Source organism: Daldinia caldariorum, assembly GCF_022478825.1.
Source record: "Daldinia caldariorum strain CBS 122874 unplaced genomic scaffold F4812scaffold_6, whole genome shotgun sequence".
In the NCBI taxonomy this organism is placed as follows: domain Eukaryota; kingdom Fungi; phylum Ascomycota; class Sordariomycetes; order Xylariales; family Hypoxylaceae; genus Daldinia; species Daldinia caldariorum.
This window is the reverse complement of record NW_025953042.1, coordinates 651,345-667,816: the sequence shown is the minus strand read 5'-3', so window position 1 is coordinate 667,816 and position 16,472 is coordinate 651,345. Positions and strand designations below refer to the sequence as shown.

General features: G+C 47.5%; 4 protein-coding genes across 4 annotated transcripts; all 4 read right to left on the bottom strand.

Annotated features, from left to right (window-relative positions):
• Positions 1-290: 290 nt before the first annotated feature.
• Positions 291-2,589, bottom strand: F4812DRAFT_346472 (uncharacterized protein). The gene is made up of 2 exons (XM_047931666.1): positions 1,964-2,589; positions 291-1,892 (listed from the first exon to the last, which is right to left on the bottom strand). The coding sequence occupies exons 1-2, from the start codon at positions 2,492-2,494 to the stop codon at positions 474-476; spliced, it is 1,950 nt and encodes a 649-aa protein (XP_047791088.1). The 5' UTR covers positions 2,495-2,589; the 3' UTR covers positions 291-473.
• Positions 2,590-4,723: 2,134 nt separating this feature from the next.
• F4812DRAFT_424667 (uncharacterized protein) lies at positions 4,724-5,824 on the bottom strand. The gene has a single exon (XM_047933845.1). It carries the CDS (start codon positions 5,508-5,510, stop codon positions 4,887-4,889), a length of 624 nt encoding a protein of 207 aa, XP_047791087.1. The 5' UTR covers positions 5,511-5,824; the 3' UTR covers positions 4,724-4,886.
• Positions 5,825-6,221: 397 nt separating this feature from the next.
• F4812DRAFT_424665 (DNA helicase) lies at positions 6,222-9,977 on the bottom strand. Its single transcript, XM_047933844.1, has 5 exons — positions 8,873-9,977; positions 7,608-8,711; positions 7,309-7,468; positions 7,162-7,222; positions 6,222-7,007 (listed from the first exon to the last, which is right to left on the bottom strand). The coding sequence occupies exons 1-5, from the start codon at positions 9,608-9,610 to the stop codon at positions 6,920-6,922; spliced, it is 2,151 nt and encodes a 716-aa protein (XP_047791086.1). The 5' UTR covers positions 9,611-9,977; the 3' UTR covers positions 6,222-6,919.
• F4812DRAFT_424661 (uncharacterized protein) lies at positions 9,895-11,646 on the bottom strand. Its single transcript, XM_047933843.1, has 3 exons — positions 11,048-11,646; positions 10,480-10,849; positions 9,895-10,384 (listed from the first exon to the last, which is right to left on the bottom strand). Exons 1-3 carry the CDS (start codon positions 11,165-11,167, stop codon positions 10,062-10,064), a joined length of 813 nt encoding a protein of 270 aa, XP_047791085.1. The 5' UTR covers positions 11,168-11,646; the 3' UTR covers positions 9,895-10,061.
• Positions 11,647-16,472: the final 4,826 nt, after the last annotated feature.

Below are 16,472 nucleotides of genomic sequence, written 5' to 3'. Positions count from 1 at the left end.
TGACGTGGTATCAAATAGCAGGCTGAAGATAAGAAAAATAAAGAGAAAAGAAATTTGGTCAGAGTATCAAGAAGGGTTTCGGATTGAATTGGTGAAAAGCCCAGCATGATTGAAAAAAGAGGTCAGCTGGAAAGCTCATCCAATCCAGTGCCTGACTTTAGGAGGGATGTTGTTTTAGAAGGGTAAGATGCGATGTAGCAGATGAAGGGAGGGTTTAGTCGTATCGTACAGTCATGCATCTCAAAAACGCCGTGCTCAAACGTCGTTAAGAAAGAGACAAAGAAAAGAAAGCCCGCTTATGCCTAAAAAAACAAAAAAAACAAATTGCGTCCTTGAAAATGCGCAACAAGCTCGAATCAAAAAGTTACGGAAACCACCCAAGGGTTTACCATGTCTCTCGGTAAGGTTAGGTACCTATCTAGGTATCTATCTAGGTAGATAAATAGGCTGATGTGGGATTAGAGTCCGTGTAGTCATAAATCCACACTGGCGTTTTGCCCAGGCCGAATGGGCCTCTTTAGAGTTAATTGACTCAGGGAAAGAGTTCTAGCAGCCTTTTTCCTTGAGCCGTCCTCTTCGTCTTCGCGAAGCTCTTCGCCAAAAGCGCCAAAGTTATGAGCAGGCTCCTCATTCGGCGTTTTGTATAGTTCTGATTCGGTATCGACACCAGCAGTTAGGGGTTCGTCGTCATCATCGTGATCGAATGCAGATACGGTAGAGTAAGTAGTAGAACCGGTCTCAAGTTTGTTTGGAGTTCGGGCTATGAGGTTTAGCCTATGGCTAAGCTGTGTCACCCTAGCCTCCAACGCTTGCCGCGCGTCTCTCTCGGTATCTAATAAGGCCTTCAGAGTCACGTAATGATCTGCAGTAAATGGTCCCACATTCTCCCCTAGTAAAGTAGGGAGACTTGTGGCACCACGGACAGTAGAGTTGGACGTAGGCCGCGGGCGTCGCGGTGGCGCCGACGAGGGAGGCAGCGATCCGATAAACGTATTTCCATCGCCAAACGAGTCATTCGAATGTTGAGATCGCGTATGCCTAGATGATTCTTCAACATCGCCAGAGGATATTATGTATTCTGACGTTTCCATTGTCATAGGACGCTTCGGTGTGTATGTAATAGATGCTCCTATAGAACCCCGAGGCCGTGGTTGGTCTGGGGTGGGAGGCATATAGTTACTCACACCCGGAACCACTTGGAATAACTGAGACATTAGTCTCTCTAGTTTCTGGTTACGGATTTCCAGAGTAGCTATTCGGTCTTCAAGACCAGCTGCTTGAGTTATCTTCATACCCGTCATTGGGCCAAAGTTAAAGGGCTGTAAGGGTGTCGGCGGAGAGAACTGCTGCTCAGGGGAGCGAACTGGTGTCTCCTCTTCCACTCCTACCGCGCCGGCATCCTCGTTATTTATAGTAGACGCATTAGGTGATCGAATGGCCGTATTAAAACTTTCTCTCCAGTAGCGGATCTCGTCACTCCGCTTCCGAACTTGGAGGTGACCTACCGCAATATCCTGGAGTTGCGATAAACTTCTCGACCTACGGCGATGTGCAAGGCTGTCGCTCGTGATGGCGCGGCCAATTCCATCAGTGTCATCTTCAGTAGTTGCGTGCTCACCACGTCCATGAGTGCTAGCAGGTCTAGGGGATAAGCCTATTAACTCCCCGTCAAAATCTCTTATCCGTCCACTCAGGATCCTGTTCGATGATGCAGCCCTCCTTCGAAGTGATACGGGATCTATTTGCATTGAACTTCGGGCGCTAGTAATTGCTAGCATGTCGTCGGGTCCGATAGAATGCGACCTCAACGCTCTGTCGAAATCTGTAACTGGTAATGAGACGGACCGTTTCGATTCATCTTCTTTTGGGGCCATATTCGAGGCCACCTGGTCCTAAAGACAAGGAAGTATTAGAATTTGCCCGTTCTTAACAGAGCCCGATAGTAATTTATAGTTACACTTACATCTTCGTGTAATGCAAATCCGGCCGGCCCGGGAAAGGACTCTGGGTTAAATGCTTCACTCGTACTCTTCTTCTTCCTCTTGAATAGTCTACCAAGTGTAGATTTTAACGTAGACTTTTTCCGATGAAGCCTATCTAGCTCTGCACCACCGCTATCGCTAACCATAGAATACCTTAAGGTGCTAGATCGGATTGTCCTTTGTTGTTGCGGGCTCGTAGAGGCGTTTGAAGCTTGGCTAGGCCCAGACGGTGTTACAGAATCGGGCTTTTCCGCCCGTGGGACCTCGGGAGGGGTACGTTCAGGTCTCGAAGGAGGTCGCTCTTCGATATGAGGCTCAAGTTGCTCTGGGCTACCTTCATGAATCACCGCTGACCCAGTTCCTCTAATGGGAAACTCATCGTCTATTGGGATAGGGCCGCTAATTCTACCACGAATAGTAGCCTGATCAGGTTGAGCGGTTTTCGGTCGGCCAAGACCGGTGGTGGGCTTGAAAATGCCCATCTTGCCTGGAAAGCAAGATGCGGATTTCATAGAGATGTTAGATGGTAGATGACAGATGTAACGAACGACGCAGAAAAAAAAGACGGTTAGGTAATAGTTAGGAAAATAAGGGCGACCAGCGATCCATGTCTCTTTTTCTTAAAATATAGCAAATCCGAGTCTACGATTAGCCAACTTTGCTTGGGTAGAGAACCGCTTCCTGTATCTCACATCGCCAGCAATGCAGCTCGACGAGACGTTGGAGCGTCGAGTATGCGAATCAAAAGTCGAGAAGGGGATGTCGCCCTCGTCTGTTGTTTACTTAAAGCCAGTGGCAAAAGACAAACGGAAGGATAGGTTGCAAGGACACCTGAGCAGCCGAGCTAGTTTAAGAGGTGGGATACGAGAGGCCCCGGTGCCATTACAGCGCATACATGTTGGAATGTGTGTTCCTGCGACGGCCGCACACTCATGCATGTAGTGAATGAGCGATTAGGATGGTAAGGCTCCGGGGTGATCAGGCGGATGGGCGGTAAACATTAGTATTAGGTTAGCTGGCTACCTGGTATTGTATTATATTGTACCTAGATGGATAAGTCCAGTCCAAGTCCCCAGCATGAAACAGCTACAAATGCACACAGGCGCCGGTGCGAAGGGGGGGGAGGGTTTACTGGTTTTACTGGACTGATGCAACAATGTCTAATGAGAGATCGGCTCCAAGTAACAGAAGTGGTAGAGGGCAACAAGGAGCTATTCTAGATCCGCAAGAGAGCTCCGGAGGGGACCAGGATAGCTTGAATAGGTCGGGATGACGAAGGACCAGGGCGTTGGAATGTGCTGATATTGGCCCCAGGGGTTTCGCAGTGGATGAACCCTGCTCGAACCTGCATGTGCATTCGAGAGGTCCGTGTGTTCATCCGTCTGTGTGTTGGCTGAGATTGTCTCGAAGGACTGAATAAGTTGATTGGCGTGCGTCTTGCGAAGGAATAAGATTTTTTTTTGACTTTTGACATGCGAGGTTGTGAGTTGTCACAGGGCAACGTATTATTAGTACTATGTATGAGGAGCGCCAACTACATCGTACTGCGCGTTGTCTTGAAGTTAATTTTACCAAAGAGGGCCATAGAGGGCCATAGAATTACACATAAATAATAATTTAAATGTACCTATGATGTAAGGGTGTCGTAAGCTAATAATTATGATAAATGTTCAATACGGATTATATTCTGTGAATTAAGAAGAGGGATTACCAGCAGGCCTTGACAAAATTAGGTGGACTTGCCTAGGCCTACCTACGGTTTAGGTTAGCATACACTAGCAGCACTTAGAGGTAAGCAACCACTAACTTTCATCTAAGAGTTGCTTCCATTTCCCCTGCAGGGGTAGGACCGGATAGACGCATAGTCCCGCATTGGAATGGGAAGCCACCCGCGATCTCATAGTACTACATAGGATGAGGTAAACGCCCAAACGCCATCTACATAGATGTACCATGTCTGGATCCTTCACTTTGAACCAAGTTACTATGTACGGAGGCTCTTTCCGATTGGGGGCTTACAACCGTTTCGTCTAAACATGCGCTTCTCACGCAAACTAACCCTCAATTTTAATCTTCAACTTGTACCGTATACCTATGCCTCCCTACCTATGAGATATACGTACGTAAATTACAATTAGATTCGAGGCGTTCAAGATATATGAAGTGTCAACGCCATATATCTCTCTTCGCTGTTTATATCTTTTTTCTTACTATTATTTAGGACATTAGATCATAGGTATACGAATTAGACCTTATATTAGGTTAGGCAGGCACACGTGCTTCGATGGATAATGTAGGTAATACCTTGGTAGAATCGCGTCAAAAAAGATGCCCCCCCTAGCCAGTACCTAATATTCCAAAACATACTCTTATTTTCATTGCCAATAACGCTTTAGCAACATAACATATTAATTTAATATATTGTAAATCTGCAGAATAATACTAAAGCTATCTTATAATAATTTTTGATATTAAATTGACCTAGAATTGACTTTTTTACATTTAATTGAAGTTGTAGTAGTATAATTGTATTTGGATTTGGGATGGGGCATCTTTTTTGACGCGATTCTCCTTGGGTATACCTAAAAAAGAAATAAAAAAAATTATCGTATCATTCTTTTCACGCTAAATATACACACAGATTCGTTGGCTATAAATCGCATATCCTGTACAACCCAAAATAGTACATCGGGTTATTTTCTAAACCAAAAGGTTATCGCATTCGGACGTTACCATTCCCAGTCAGATACTCCAGCGCATCTTCTCAAGAAAGCATGAAGTACCTATATGCATTTATCTACAGCATGAACATGAAATTCACGTATCACAGTACGTTCAAAATTTTTACTATGCACATAAAACCTCATGTCAGGAGGAGGGTGGCCCGCATATCCGCAAAGATACCTATAAGTCTAAAGCCGAGCACCGCGAGCACAGACTAAAAAACCCATCCTGAGCCACGGGCACTAAATTGCATGTCATAAATTCTGTAGCGGCCGCTTCTCCATTCTCGTCCCTGTTATTTTGCACCACGTTCGTTCTCCGGCTCATCCGCAGATTTACCAGTACCTGATCTATTAACATCGATGCCAAGTTGCTGTAAGACACATACGAGGAGGAGAGTTCCATGACACGCCCACGCGACACATCGACGCTTGCCGCGTTTGATCTACGAGGGGTATCTTGGGGAACGGAAATCCTATGGGCTGGGATCTCCCTTAATAAGATCTCCCCGTCTTTGGTCCGCAAGCAAGACGTCAGCGCCGCGGTGCGGATGCTGGATGCTGGATGCTGGATGCTGTGCGACTGGCTAATAAAATGAATGCCGCGAGGTATCACAACAATTGATAGGCATACCGGGTTTTGTTGGCACCACATCGCAAGATTCGAATAAAGCCGGTTTGAGTTTGCAGCTCGGGACACGTATTCGCCTAAGTAGTCCTTTAAGGATTTCGGCTCTAGTCTCGCAGGATGAACAGAAAGCTCACATCCAATGCGTCTCCTGTAGCTTGCATTCATTTGCTGCATTGGATGTTGTCGAAAGCTACCTTACTGCATTACAAATGCACGAGGTATGCATTGCATGGTACATGTGTGAGAGAGTAAGTGTCGAGAAACCAACCAAGGCCCAGAGTCGCAGAATATCTCCGAGCCGCTAGTGATGCAGGTACAACACATTTATGGCCTGAGGTTTTCTGGACCTAGGTAATTTAGTGGATCGAGGTTGTGCTAAGTTTTACAGATTAGCACTTGCATTATGGCACTCTGCTCTCTCTTCCTATCGACTTTGGCCAAGGATTTGCTCCAACTTCCAACTTCCAAGATGTAAACACCGATATCACCCAATTGTTTATATCATTAGGTGATAGTTACTATATCGTGCCAGCAACACGATATAGTAGTTAACCAATCCCTACTAACCAATATATATACGTATATATAAACATACCTAGGTATATCATAGGTATTGTTTAGCTTGATGGCTAGATATACTTCCATTTTAGCTGATGTCTTCATACAAGTATACGAAATATACGAATACGTATCTACCTAGGTTAGGTACCTACTCATGTACTTTTGTACGCGAATTCATCTTTTTCTCGCTTCGAGTCTAAGTAGCCCTGTGGATCTCGAACGGTCCGCCCCCACAAAGAGCATTTCTGAAACAGCAGGGATTCGAGCTACTGTACGTACCTAACCTAACCTAGGCCTAACTTAACCTAGCACAGCGTCACAGCATCAACTCATTGTCGTCCTAGTTTCTTATTTTAATTTTTTCTCAATACACAGTCCACCACTCAACAAGTGATTAATTACAGCCGAAGCCCTCATTCCCATATTCACATTATCCCTATATGGAAACTCGCTATTCGGTATATACCGTTGATTAGTAAGAGGAAAACTTTGGGGATCCTAGGACCTAGGTTACCCTCGGCCTCTCGAAGAAGCCGCCTACCCGCCGCTCCGGTCCAAATATTGAACTCCTTGTCCCTTAAGTGAGGCAAAACATTCCGTCTTATTAGTACCTCGCCTCCCTGCCCGTCGGATATTAGGTACGAATATACATACGCAGATGCAAATCTTGCGGGAGAGGGAACCCTTTCGAGGTAGACAAGACGAGATGATCTACATGGTGTGAGGTAAGATAATACGCCTTCTTAATAAAGGCCAAACGGCTACAACTAGATGGACTTGATATACGTAGGTAGGTCGGGTTCGGTAAACATCGTAGAGTTGCATCCGCATTATCCAGCCATTACCATTCGCTCGTGTTAAAACTTCGGGCGAGCTTTACTAGGTACTACGTATGTACCCTTCCATTCACCAAATTCCAAGGATTTCGGTGTTAGGACAAGCGTCTGTTTGCCGGGGCCCCAATGCATGAGCAGCAGGTTCGTCACATATCTAGGTAGTATTTACCTTTTACCTACCTGACCTTACGCCTCTATCGAAGCCGCGTCGACGTAACGGAGATCGGCATTGTTCTCGAGCCAGTCCATCCAGTTGTTGAGGAATTTGCTGCCCCTAAAGAAAATGAAAAACAAGCTTCGAGTCAGAAATGAGCTTCTAGAAATTCCCCACGTGGGTGAAAATCGGAGCGCGAGCCATTATCACACGAAATTAAAATCAGGGATAGACGGGAGGGATTTTGCGATGGGGTGCCGGATGCTGAACATACCGTCGAACAGTCTCTGAGTCGCCAACTACTACTAGCGAGCGTTTAGGCCTCGTCATGGCGACTATCGTGTAGCAAGAGCATACTTGTTAATAATCCATCCCATGGTCTGTCTGTAAGTAAGCTGTGGAGGATATTGTTTGGACATACCATTTAAGCGACGTTTTTCGCTTAGGAAGCCGACCTCTCCTTCGGGGTTACTCCGCACTAGACTGACAATCACGGCCTCCTTCTCTCGGCCTTGGAATCCGTCTACGGACCCGAGTTCGATCCCGGGAAATGCTTCTTTCAAAGGAGCTAGTAGGCCCAGCTATTGACTCTTTAGTAAGAATAGCCCCCCAGTCCAATAAATAAGGACTAAAATTTACGCAATGTAACGTTGGAAAAGGGGGCCGAAGACCTAGATCGTAAGGGAAAAGGGGAGTTGGGAACGAGGAGGTATGACATACCTGGGCATTATACGGTGTGACAACCGCGATATCTTCCGGCCGAACACCCGCTTCGACGAGCTTCTTGACGTGCTGCTTCACGAGCGCAGCCTCCATCTCATTGCTCTTACTCTCGCCGAACAGAGACCTGATACTTCCTTTCTTCCCGCCCCCTTTCCTGTCCTTGCCCTCCCTATCTTCCTCCTCCTCGTTCTTCTCCGGATAGTCGCCGCCCTGCGTATCTATGAATATCACCGGCTCGCTCGTGTCTTCCGTGTCTTGTACCTCGTACGGCAGATCCCGCAGTAGCCGCTCTTTCACCGCGTCCGCGGCCACCAGTCGTGATTCGTAGAGCTCGTCCGACGGGAACCGCATGATCTTCTCGTGCATGCGATACTGCGTCGTGAGCATGCGCTTGATAGACGACCCATAAAGTTTAAGCAATCTATCGAAAAGCGTAATTTCAAGACTCGCACCCTTAATAACAACGCCGCTGTCTTTCTCCTTTTCAGCCCCTTCCTTAGGCTTAGCAACCTTGGACTTCGTCTTCGAGTTGGTAGATTTTACCGTAGGCGGTAGCTGGAGATGATCGCCTGCACACACGGCCTTGGAGGCCGATAGTAGCGGAACCCAGCACTGCGCCTCGAGGGCCTGGCTGGCCTCGTCGACGATCACGACGTCGAACTTCTCGCCCCGCAGCTGGTTGCCGCCGGCGCCGTGCAGCGTCGCCAGGACGACCTTGCTCCCGCCGACGAGGGTGCCGACGCACCGCCTCTCGCGCTCGCGGTACTCCTTCCGCAGCTCCTTGAGGTCGGCGTAGACGGCCTTACGCTCGCGGCCGCTGCGCGTCTTCTTGATGGACGCCTGCTTGGTGTCCATCTCGGCGCGCACGTCCTTCACGATGAGCCCCGCCTCCGACGTCTGCGTCAGCACGTCCAGCGAGTGGTTCAGCACCGAGGGCAGCAGGCGCGCCGGGTGGCCCAGGCGCACGATGGGCACCTTGTGCGGGGACAGCCGCTCCACGATGTTGTCCACCGAGATGTTGGATGGTCCACAGACGAGCACGCGCAGCCCGCACTTGACCATTTGCAAGATCAGCTCTATTAACGTGTGCGTCTTTCCCGTCTGGCGGAGGTAACGCGAGTAGGTATTCCAGTTAGCTAGGTAGGTTACATCCTGATGGGAGCCCACGACAAGAGAATAAAAAAATAATAGGGGTGGGTACGTATAGGTCAGAGGTACCTAGGTTAGGCACCTGGGTTGAGAAAGAGAGAGAGAGCACTCACCCCAGGCGGGCCGTGAATCAGCGCTATCTCTTTGGACGCGAGCGCGAACCGAATAGCGTCCTTCTGGGAATCGTTCAGCGTCGGATCGAACCACTCGATCTTCCCGTCGCCGAATTCCGGATCCTTCGCAAGATCCGCGGGGACGAGCGACGGCGTCGTCAGGCCGAACAGCACGCGCGTGAAGGCCGAGTACTCGGACTCGGGCATGTCCGCCAGCCGCTCCATCGTCTGCTTCATGCGGCGGTAGGTGACGTCGTCGGCGAGCTTCACGAGCCAGACGCGGCCCGCAAAGGTCGCCGCGGCATTCTCCTCCTTGTCCTCGTCGACCGCGACCGCTACGGCGTCCCGCTTGATCCGGATCACGACGCCCCGGACCCCTTTCCGCTCGAGGTCCTTGACTTCGCGCTTCTTCGCGCTGCCCGCCGGCTGCTCCGACACCAGCACGATGTCCCCCGTGCGCACGCCGTGCTCGGGCAGCTCCCCGACGGAGCCGGAGCCGGAGCCGGAAGTAGCCGCGTCCGGGGCGAGTTCGAGGACGGTGCGCCCGCCTAGACCGGTGCGCTGCGAGGATACGACCAGGTTGGTGATGGCGAGGCCGGCGCGCTGCAGGGACGCGGGGCTGGTGCCGGAGATGAGGCCGCTGGTCTCGCTGATCTCGCTCTGCAGCTCGATGTCCAGGAGCGCTAGCTGGGTCCGGGCGAAAGCCGGTACGTCGACCGACTTTGTTAGGAGCGACATGGTGGGTTGTAAGCCGTATTCATCTCACTCCAACTAGGTGGTAAGTGAGGTGTGTAAACGAAAGCGCAGCAGGGCGTTGTCAAGCTTGAGGATTAATAGAGGTAGGTACTAAAATTATTAAATGGAAGTGAAATTTAGATAAATTTCTTGTTTAATAATAAGATTGTGATGTACCTAAAGTTGTAAATGCCAAGTGGTGCAGCAGTTTGATGGAGTTAGGCTCAATTTGGGCGCCTATTGATGATCAAATTCAGCTAGGATTTTGTATAATATAGGTACCCTACCTGGCATATATAGAGGTACCTATCTCGTACCTACCTACCTACCTACCTAAGGTTAGGTACACACTAAGAGGAAAAACCATTATAAATTATTGATTTCCAAAGAGTTATTCTTCATCCAGTTTCCCCCATCTCCAACCGCTATATCGCATCACCCGTACCCAGGTTACCTATGTAAATAGAACCACAAACAAGCTAACGACTATAAGCGCGCATGCGACCACCGAGACTATTATTATCGTTCCCCTCGAGGCGGGGAATTTCCCTTTAATCACCCACTGCTGGCCTTGGTAATACCTCCGATATCCCAACAACAAGATCAATATAGATATCCCGATAAACGTTGATCCGAGCGGCTTGCCTACACGACGGATCGTCTCGAAATGCTGCTCGTCCGGTCCTATCGCCGTGTTCAGACGGAATAGCTGGGTGATGGCTATCCCGATAGACGCGAACGAAAGCGATGTTCGAAGCCACGCGAGAAATGTCCGCTCTGGTTTTAGAACAAGTCAGCCGCATGTAAAAAAAGGAAAAGAAATATATAAGGTATATATATAGAATCAGGAGAAGCTGACACCCCAAACCTACCCAGAGCCAAATGATCCCTAGCCACGCTTCCTTTATTCTCTAATTCCACCGACCACACGCCGCTAAGGTAATGTTTTAACCAATTCTTCTTCTCGTCCGCGTGGGCAGATGCCCCGTTCGTACCGTTTATTCCCGAGCAATCGAGTTCCGGTTGCTGCTGCTGCTGCTGCGGGGGTCGCCTGTTTCTCGGGTTGGGCGACATTCGCGTGCTCTGGTAGTCCGTCGCGTTGCCGCGCGAGTTCGCGATTCTGGTCGTTTCGTCGGGTACGTCATCGCCGTCGCCGTCGCGCTCTGGTAAACGCTGGAAGCTCATCCTCGCGCTCCGGCCGGATGTCTGCGAGCCAAATGTGTCGGCACGCTCTCTGGCAGTCTAATATAACAAATACCTAGATTAGTTTTTTTTGTCACAAAGGGGGTCCAATTGGAAGGGTAAAGTACGAATTGCATGGGTTGAGAGCTAAACTATTTCTTCTTTTTTTTTCCTTTTTATTTTTCTTTTTTCTTCCCTTCTCCGAGACAGAAGATTATAATAGAACCACAAAGCAATACGAGGATAATACGCACGAACCTCGAGAATAGCATTGATCCTCTCTTCGGACGATAGCCTCGATAGCGATAGCGAGCGGTCTGGTACGGGTGAGTTGAGAGAGGGTCCCACGGTCGGGGAACGGCCGGTGGCGGAGGCCATCTCCCCTCCTGCTGCACGTCCAGCGCTGCACTGCACGACTTTATAGTGGGTTGTTTTCGTTATTTTAAACAGCAACGAGAAAACGAGAGAACGAGAATCAAATGCGGTGCTTCTGCGTGTATCGGCGCAAGCGCAAAGGCTAACTGACCAAGCATGTCTGGGAAGCTTGGTGAAGCTTCGTTAGCTTGAATGATACAAATATATAGGGTAAATAACAACACTAAAAACTGGAAACACCATAATTGGGCTAGACCAAGACATTTATGGGCAACCAACTTTAACTCGACGATTTACACTAAAAACAACTAAACACCTAAGTAACCATCTCTGTTCTTTCTCCTCCTGTCGCTTCGCGAGCCGTTACATCAGAATAAATACAAGTGCCATAGTGATATTCGCTACGGGATCTGGGTGACCGAGATCCGCCAACCGATTGCCGATGCCTCTCCTATTTTATGGAATACCTACGTAAATATGGTCATGCTGTGCCTCTTACGAGAGGATATAGATCATCATAGTTTATATGTTTCTGGAAATGTATTACTGTCATGATTAATTCCATTGATTCAAAGTCTACTCTCACCCGTTCCCCCATCCATAAGACAATATACGCTGTCTTTGTAGTAGCTTCAACTATTATATACTTACCTACCTAGGGTATATATTAGGTTAGGTACCTTGTATCAAGGTATGTGCTTGACGTAGATAGGAGATAATAGATGACGCGGCCGGAAGCCGTAGTAAGGTTGTTATATTTTTCAGGTTTGATAGATGTCTGTGCCTTAGGGAAGAATGCTTCAAACAGATGCTCGACGCGGTTCGGCCAACTGCGGAAAACACAAGGTGGAACTTTTACTTACTACGACATAGCTGAGGATGCCCAGGTACTTTCCTTGACCCAAATATACCATCAGATGCTCCCGTTATCATTCCGCAGTGCTTGACAAGCCCGATCGACGTTAAGGTTCTTGCAGAGCACGTGCTTTACATCTATGATCTCGCTGTATTATAGTTTTTGAAGGGCATATCGAAATAGCCGATAAAGCTCTCTCCCCTTCGATAGCCTATTTCACGGGCTTGGATAGCGTAAAGAAGTAAATCCAGTATCGTAGTATCTCAACATGGCTCCTTGCGGGAATGTGCGAAGTGCTGCCTAAGGAGAAGGGGGGGTTGTTGATGCCAATCTTAAGGGGTACGGGGTAGATAATCTTCGTGTTATTGATGCAAGAATTGGACCGCTGCTTCGCCCAGATAACTTGCAGTTTACTGTATACGCAGTCGCAGAGAAGGTCTCGAATCTAATCAAGATATAATATGGGTTAAACTACCAGTTAAAGTAGGAACATTTTGCCAAGTATAATGAGAATTGTGGAATAAAGTAGGTCGAGTCCAGGTGCAGACTTGAAGAATTACCTTGTGATAGAGTCCCGGATTAGGGACATCAGGAGGCGGTGGTGGTAGGGAAGGAAGAAAAAAAAAGCTAGACTTGTCGATTCGACCTTCTAATCAATTGACCTGAACAGTTGACCTTCTGCATGCTTCTCATAGGAATCGAACCCGAGCCTTGCGAAAAACCCCGAAGAGTTATTTCTGACCCAGCACCTTCACCACTACACCACGGTCATTTTGGTTCATGGATTCGACCAAGGCTGAAAGACTGGTTGCCTAAGGGGCCATTTAAGTCGACGGCGGGGTACGTGATAATGTTGCCTGGCAACTTTCTGCCACCTGGATCATAGATAACGCATGTACCAATGTACTTCCACTCCTGATTCAAGGAAGCCTAACGTAAAGCTATCACACTCCTTTTTTCGAGTTAATTCCTGCGTGTTTGTTTATATCACGCCCAAGGCACTTAACGGATTCTCTATGTCCAAGTTATGATACGCTCATGTTGTATATAATAGTAATGGCAAACAAACCACATATGCCTTGCATGCTTGCTTGAATACATCAGTAAGACTTAAATTCAGTTCTAATTACAGGCCGCTTGGCTCTGTAAAGGGAGTCCCGTAGACATAATATGAAGGCGTCGTTCACACTGATAGCGAGAAACTATCAAGACCCTACCTAACCTATAGATACCTATTATAGATTATGCCAACTCAACAGCCCATTTTAATGTAGATATTACTTCAAGTCAGGTAGGCCAAATTATCATCATGAGTAAGGAATTCTTCTTGTTTAGCTCCTCTCTTCCAGATCGAGCTTACTTCGCAAAGCAAATACCCATAGTACGCTTTATATAGACACAATATCACTATCACTTCTAAGCTTGTCTTGGGATGAGATTTAATTCTCAAGCCGAGGCAAAAATTTTGCTTTATTGGCTATTTGAAGCTTCGTACCATAGAAAATGAATTATTGTGCTATTGTCCCGTAGTCAGTTCATATATATGGCCATTGCATGACCTAAATATCTCTACTTGGTAGCTATTTAACGTTAATTTTCCAAGTGCCAGCATAATAAAGCAATGTAATACGTTAGATACGCTTTCTAAATGAATATCGTGATGGGTCGGTATCGTGTTTAGGGCAATCCTCTTGTACTTCAATTTTCTAACCCCCCAGAACCCCTATTCAAAACTACCCAGATACCGTGCTGATACATTATCGAATACAACCGGAAGGAATCCCCCAACTATATGGCAATAGAGTGTCATACACTAAATATAAGACAACACAAACGTGGAAAATTCAGAAGGACATTGCAAACTGCGTCTTATTCTAGGAATTCACTGAAGGTACATTCTACCAAAGATACCTAGCTTCACCCCCTATTGTCACGCCGTAGAGTATTATGTACCTAACCTAAGGAAAACAACTTCGTTATTCCGCGAGGAACTCTAACTGGGATAACTTTGAAGCCAAAGCTATATACAAACGTCTCCTTTGTTCTCAAGGAGTCTCACTTGAGACTCCTGACACCTATTCTGACAAAGTATTCATAACACACGAAGGTTTCATATAACAGTATGTTTCCAATGGATTTGACTCCTCCCCCTCCTCCTCTGATTAACAGGGTAGTCTAATAATAAGTGAAACATATGGGGCGATGTAGAACTTGGGTTACTCGTGTACCTTGACCCATCCTGGGTATGTATATAATACAATCAACCACGGATTTCCCTCATAATAGAGCCTCACCTTGCGGCTACATATGTATATCAGTAGCCTGGTTACCAATTAATAGCCGGCACGAGTTGAGTTGAGTGAAAGTCGAGAACCCGTTGTCCAAGCTTTCGACCAACTCATGTTTCTTAAGATAGGAGGCTTTTCCTAATGCTTTTTATACCAATGGCACACGAGCAGCGTTATTATTGCCCCTTAAGACATTGGTATATACACTCACACACACGCTATAGCAAAGATTTTGCCTATCCAAAGACCCTCGACATTCTTACAAAACTGACGATTACTGAACTGAACCGCATTGACAGTAGTGAAAATATCTCACCACCAAAGCTGAAAAGTCTCGCCCTAAAAAACGCCAGGCGATAAGTAGGTACGGTCCAGCTAACACACGCTTACGAATGTCGTAGTAACCCACGACCCCGTCCGACGGGACTTAGCGGGACAAATCAACATCACGAAACCCGACCCTTACCTAGGTAGGTACCTCTTCCTAACTCCGCATTATCCGTCTCGTCGTGTCTCACGCTCAAGGCAAGAACACGCGGAATTCCATAAGTACCTAATATAGATACCTACCTACCTAGGTAAGGATAGGTACCTATCTAGCCTACCACATGTGGGCATGGGATTTTGTCTCATCGCGTCCCCAAGATCACACAAGACAAAAAAGCAAAATAAAAACCGGAAAAAAAGCTTGTTTCCTAAACTATCGTTCGGGACGGAGGGGTCCCCCCCCTCCTCGTGGCGCCGAGGAGAGGGGCGGGAAGTAAAACAATAGGGTCCATTAGTTGAGTGTCTTGTCTCAGTAAGTAAGAAAAAAAAAAACCTTGTCTCTCCATCGGCCTGGTCCGCGGCGTCAGGCTTGTTTCACTACTTCTCCTTGGTTACCTACTACTTCACCTGGCTGAACCTAATAGGGTACCTAGGTCTATTTCTGTCTACATGGTGGCATACCGAAAGTGTCGCATATCGATATCTCGCGCGAGAAACCCTTTTGTTGCGCACCCCTTCTACATACCTGGGTAGGTAAGTATCCAAGACCAAGACAGACACACGAAACGCCGGCACTTTCGGGGCGGACAATATAAGAAAGACCCCATCGTGGGACATTCTAGCCTCAGCAGGATACCTACCTATGCGATTGCGCCTGGGTTTGGGTGGAATGTCTAAGCCAGCCTAGCTGGGTACCTAGCTAGTCCGGCGGCGGTAGATATAATAGTTGCCTAGTTGCATGCTGTCTCGCTTGGTGCTTCGTGCAGCCCGGACGTCCTGGAAATTGGTAATCAAATCCCAGCTCGATTGGCGGCGTTATCTTGGAAGTTAGGTAAGGTAGGTAAGGTAATTCGCCTCTTCCAAGAAGCAAGCATGGTCTCGCGTCCTCTTGGGAGACAGATAGATCTACGGATTGGTTCTGAGTAGCGTGTGTTTAATACCTACCTACGATTTCTAATCAGATGCTGATGCTAATGGCGTATTTGGTGATCGGTCATATCAAGTCAGTCAAGTACTCTACTCCCCATTACCTATCAAGATCCTGCTCCTATATGCGAAAAGGTGGTTCTCACTAAATTAGGTAGTTTACCTCAGCGACTGATGCTGGAAGGATAGCGTTGTAAGGTCTAATGATGTGGTCATACTATATGATATCAGATATAATACCTAGGCAAGGACGAAGACAATGGACTACCTTGTGAGAAGTCATCATTGCTAGCGGACTAATAAGTTCTGGTTTTACTAGTAGACAGGTAGGTTATCTGAGGTGATCTACACCGTATCACGTCCATATATGCCGGCGAAATGACGAGCATATGTCACAGAGGAGACATCTGCCGTGGTGTGTTGTACACACACCTTATTCCCATAGTCCAGTCCATATGATATATCCGCCAGACTGGCCATACAGACCTTACGTCATTGGTAAACGTGACAGTCAACTATTGAGAACTAGTTAACTCTAGGGTTCTTTGTCGTGATCGCGGAGTCGACATTTCGACCAGTCAGAAACCTGCCCTCCTCATGAACGGTGATCGCGTTGCGGGATTACCTTAGGTAGACGGAAGCGCTAGGCTAGGTGTATCTACCTAACTTTCATCTCCAATCCTGGCCCTGTTTCTGATAACTTAAAAGTAAGCCACGAGGCGGGCACTTAACTAAGGTAGGTAAGTAGGGG

Bases quoted from the DNA above. Each gene is read 5' to 3' on its own strand.
- F4812DRAFT_424667 (XM_047933845.1), bottom strand. From the start codon at position 5,510: ATGCAGCAAATGAATGCAAGCTACAGGAGACGCATTGGATGTGAGCTT.
- F4812DRAFT_346472 (XM_047931666.1), bottom strand. From the start codon at position 2,494: ATGAAATCCGCATCTTGCTTTCCAGGCAAGATGGGCATTTTCAAGCCC. The intron at 1,893-1,963 runs GTAAGTGTAACT...CCTTGTCTTTAG, and splicing joins GATTTGCATTACACGAAGAT to GACCAGGTGGCCTCGAATAT.
- F4812DRAFT_424665 (XM_047933844.1), bottom strand. From the start codon at position 9,610: ATGTCGCTCCTAACAAAGTCGGTCGACGTACCGGCTTTCGCCCGGACC. The intron at 7,469-7,607 runs GTATGTCATACC...AAGAGTCAATAG, and splicing joins TCACACCGTATAATGCCCAG to CTGGGCCTACTAGCTCCTTT. The intron at 7,008-7,161 runs GTATGTTCAGCA...CATTTTCTTTAG, and splicing joins GACTCAGAGACTGTTCGACG to GGGCAGCAAATTCCTCAACA.
- F4812DRAFT_424661 (XM_047933843.1), bottom strand. From the start codon at position 11,167: ATGGCCTCCGCCACCGGCCGTTCCCCGACCGTGGGACCCTCTCTCAAC. The intron at 10,850-11,047 runs GTTCGTGCGTAT...TTGTTATATTAG, and splicing joins GGATCAATGCTATTCTCGAG to ACTGCCAGAGAGCGTGCCGA. The intron at 10,385-10,479 runs GTAGGTTTGGGG...TTCTAAAACCAG, and splicing joins TAGGGATCATTTGGCTCTGG to AGCGGACATTTCTCGCGTGG.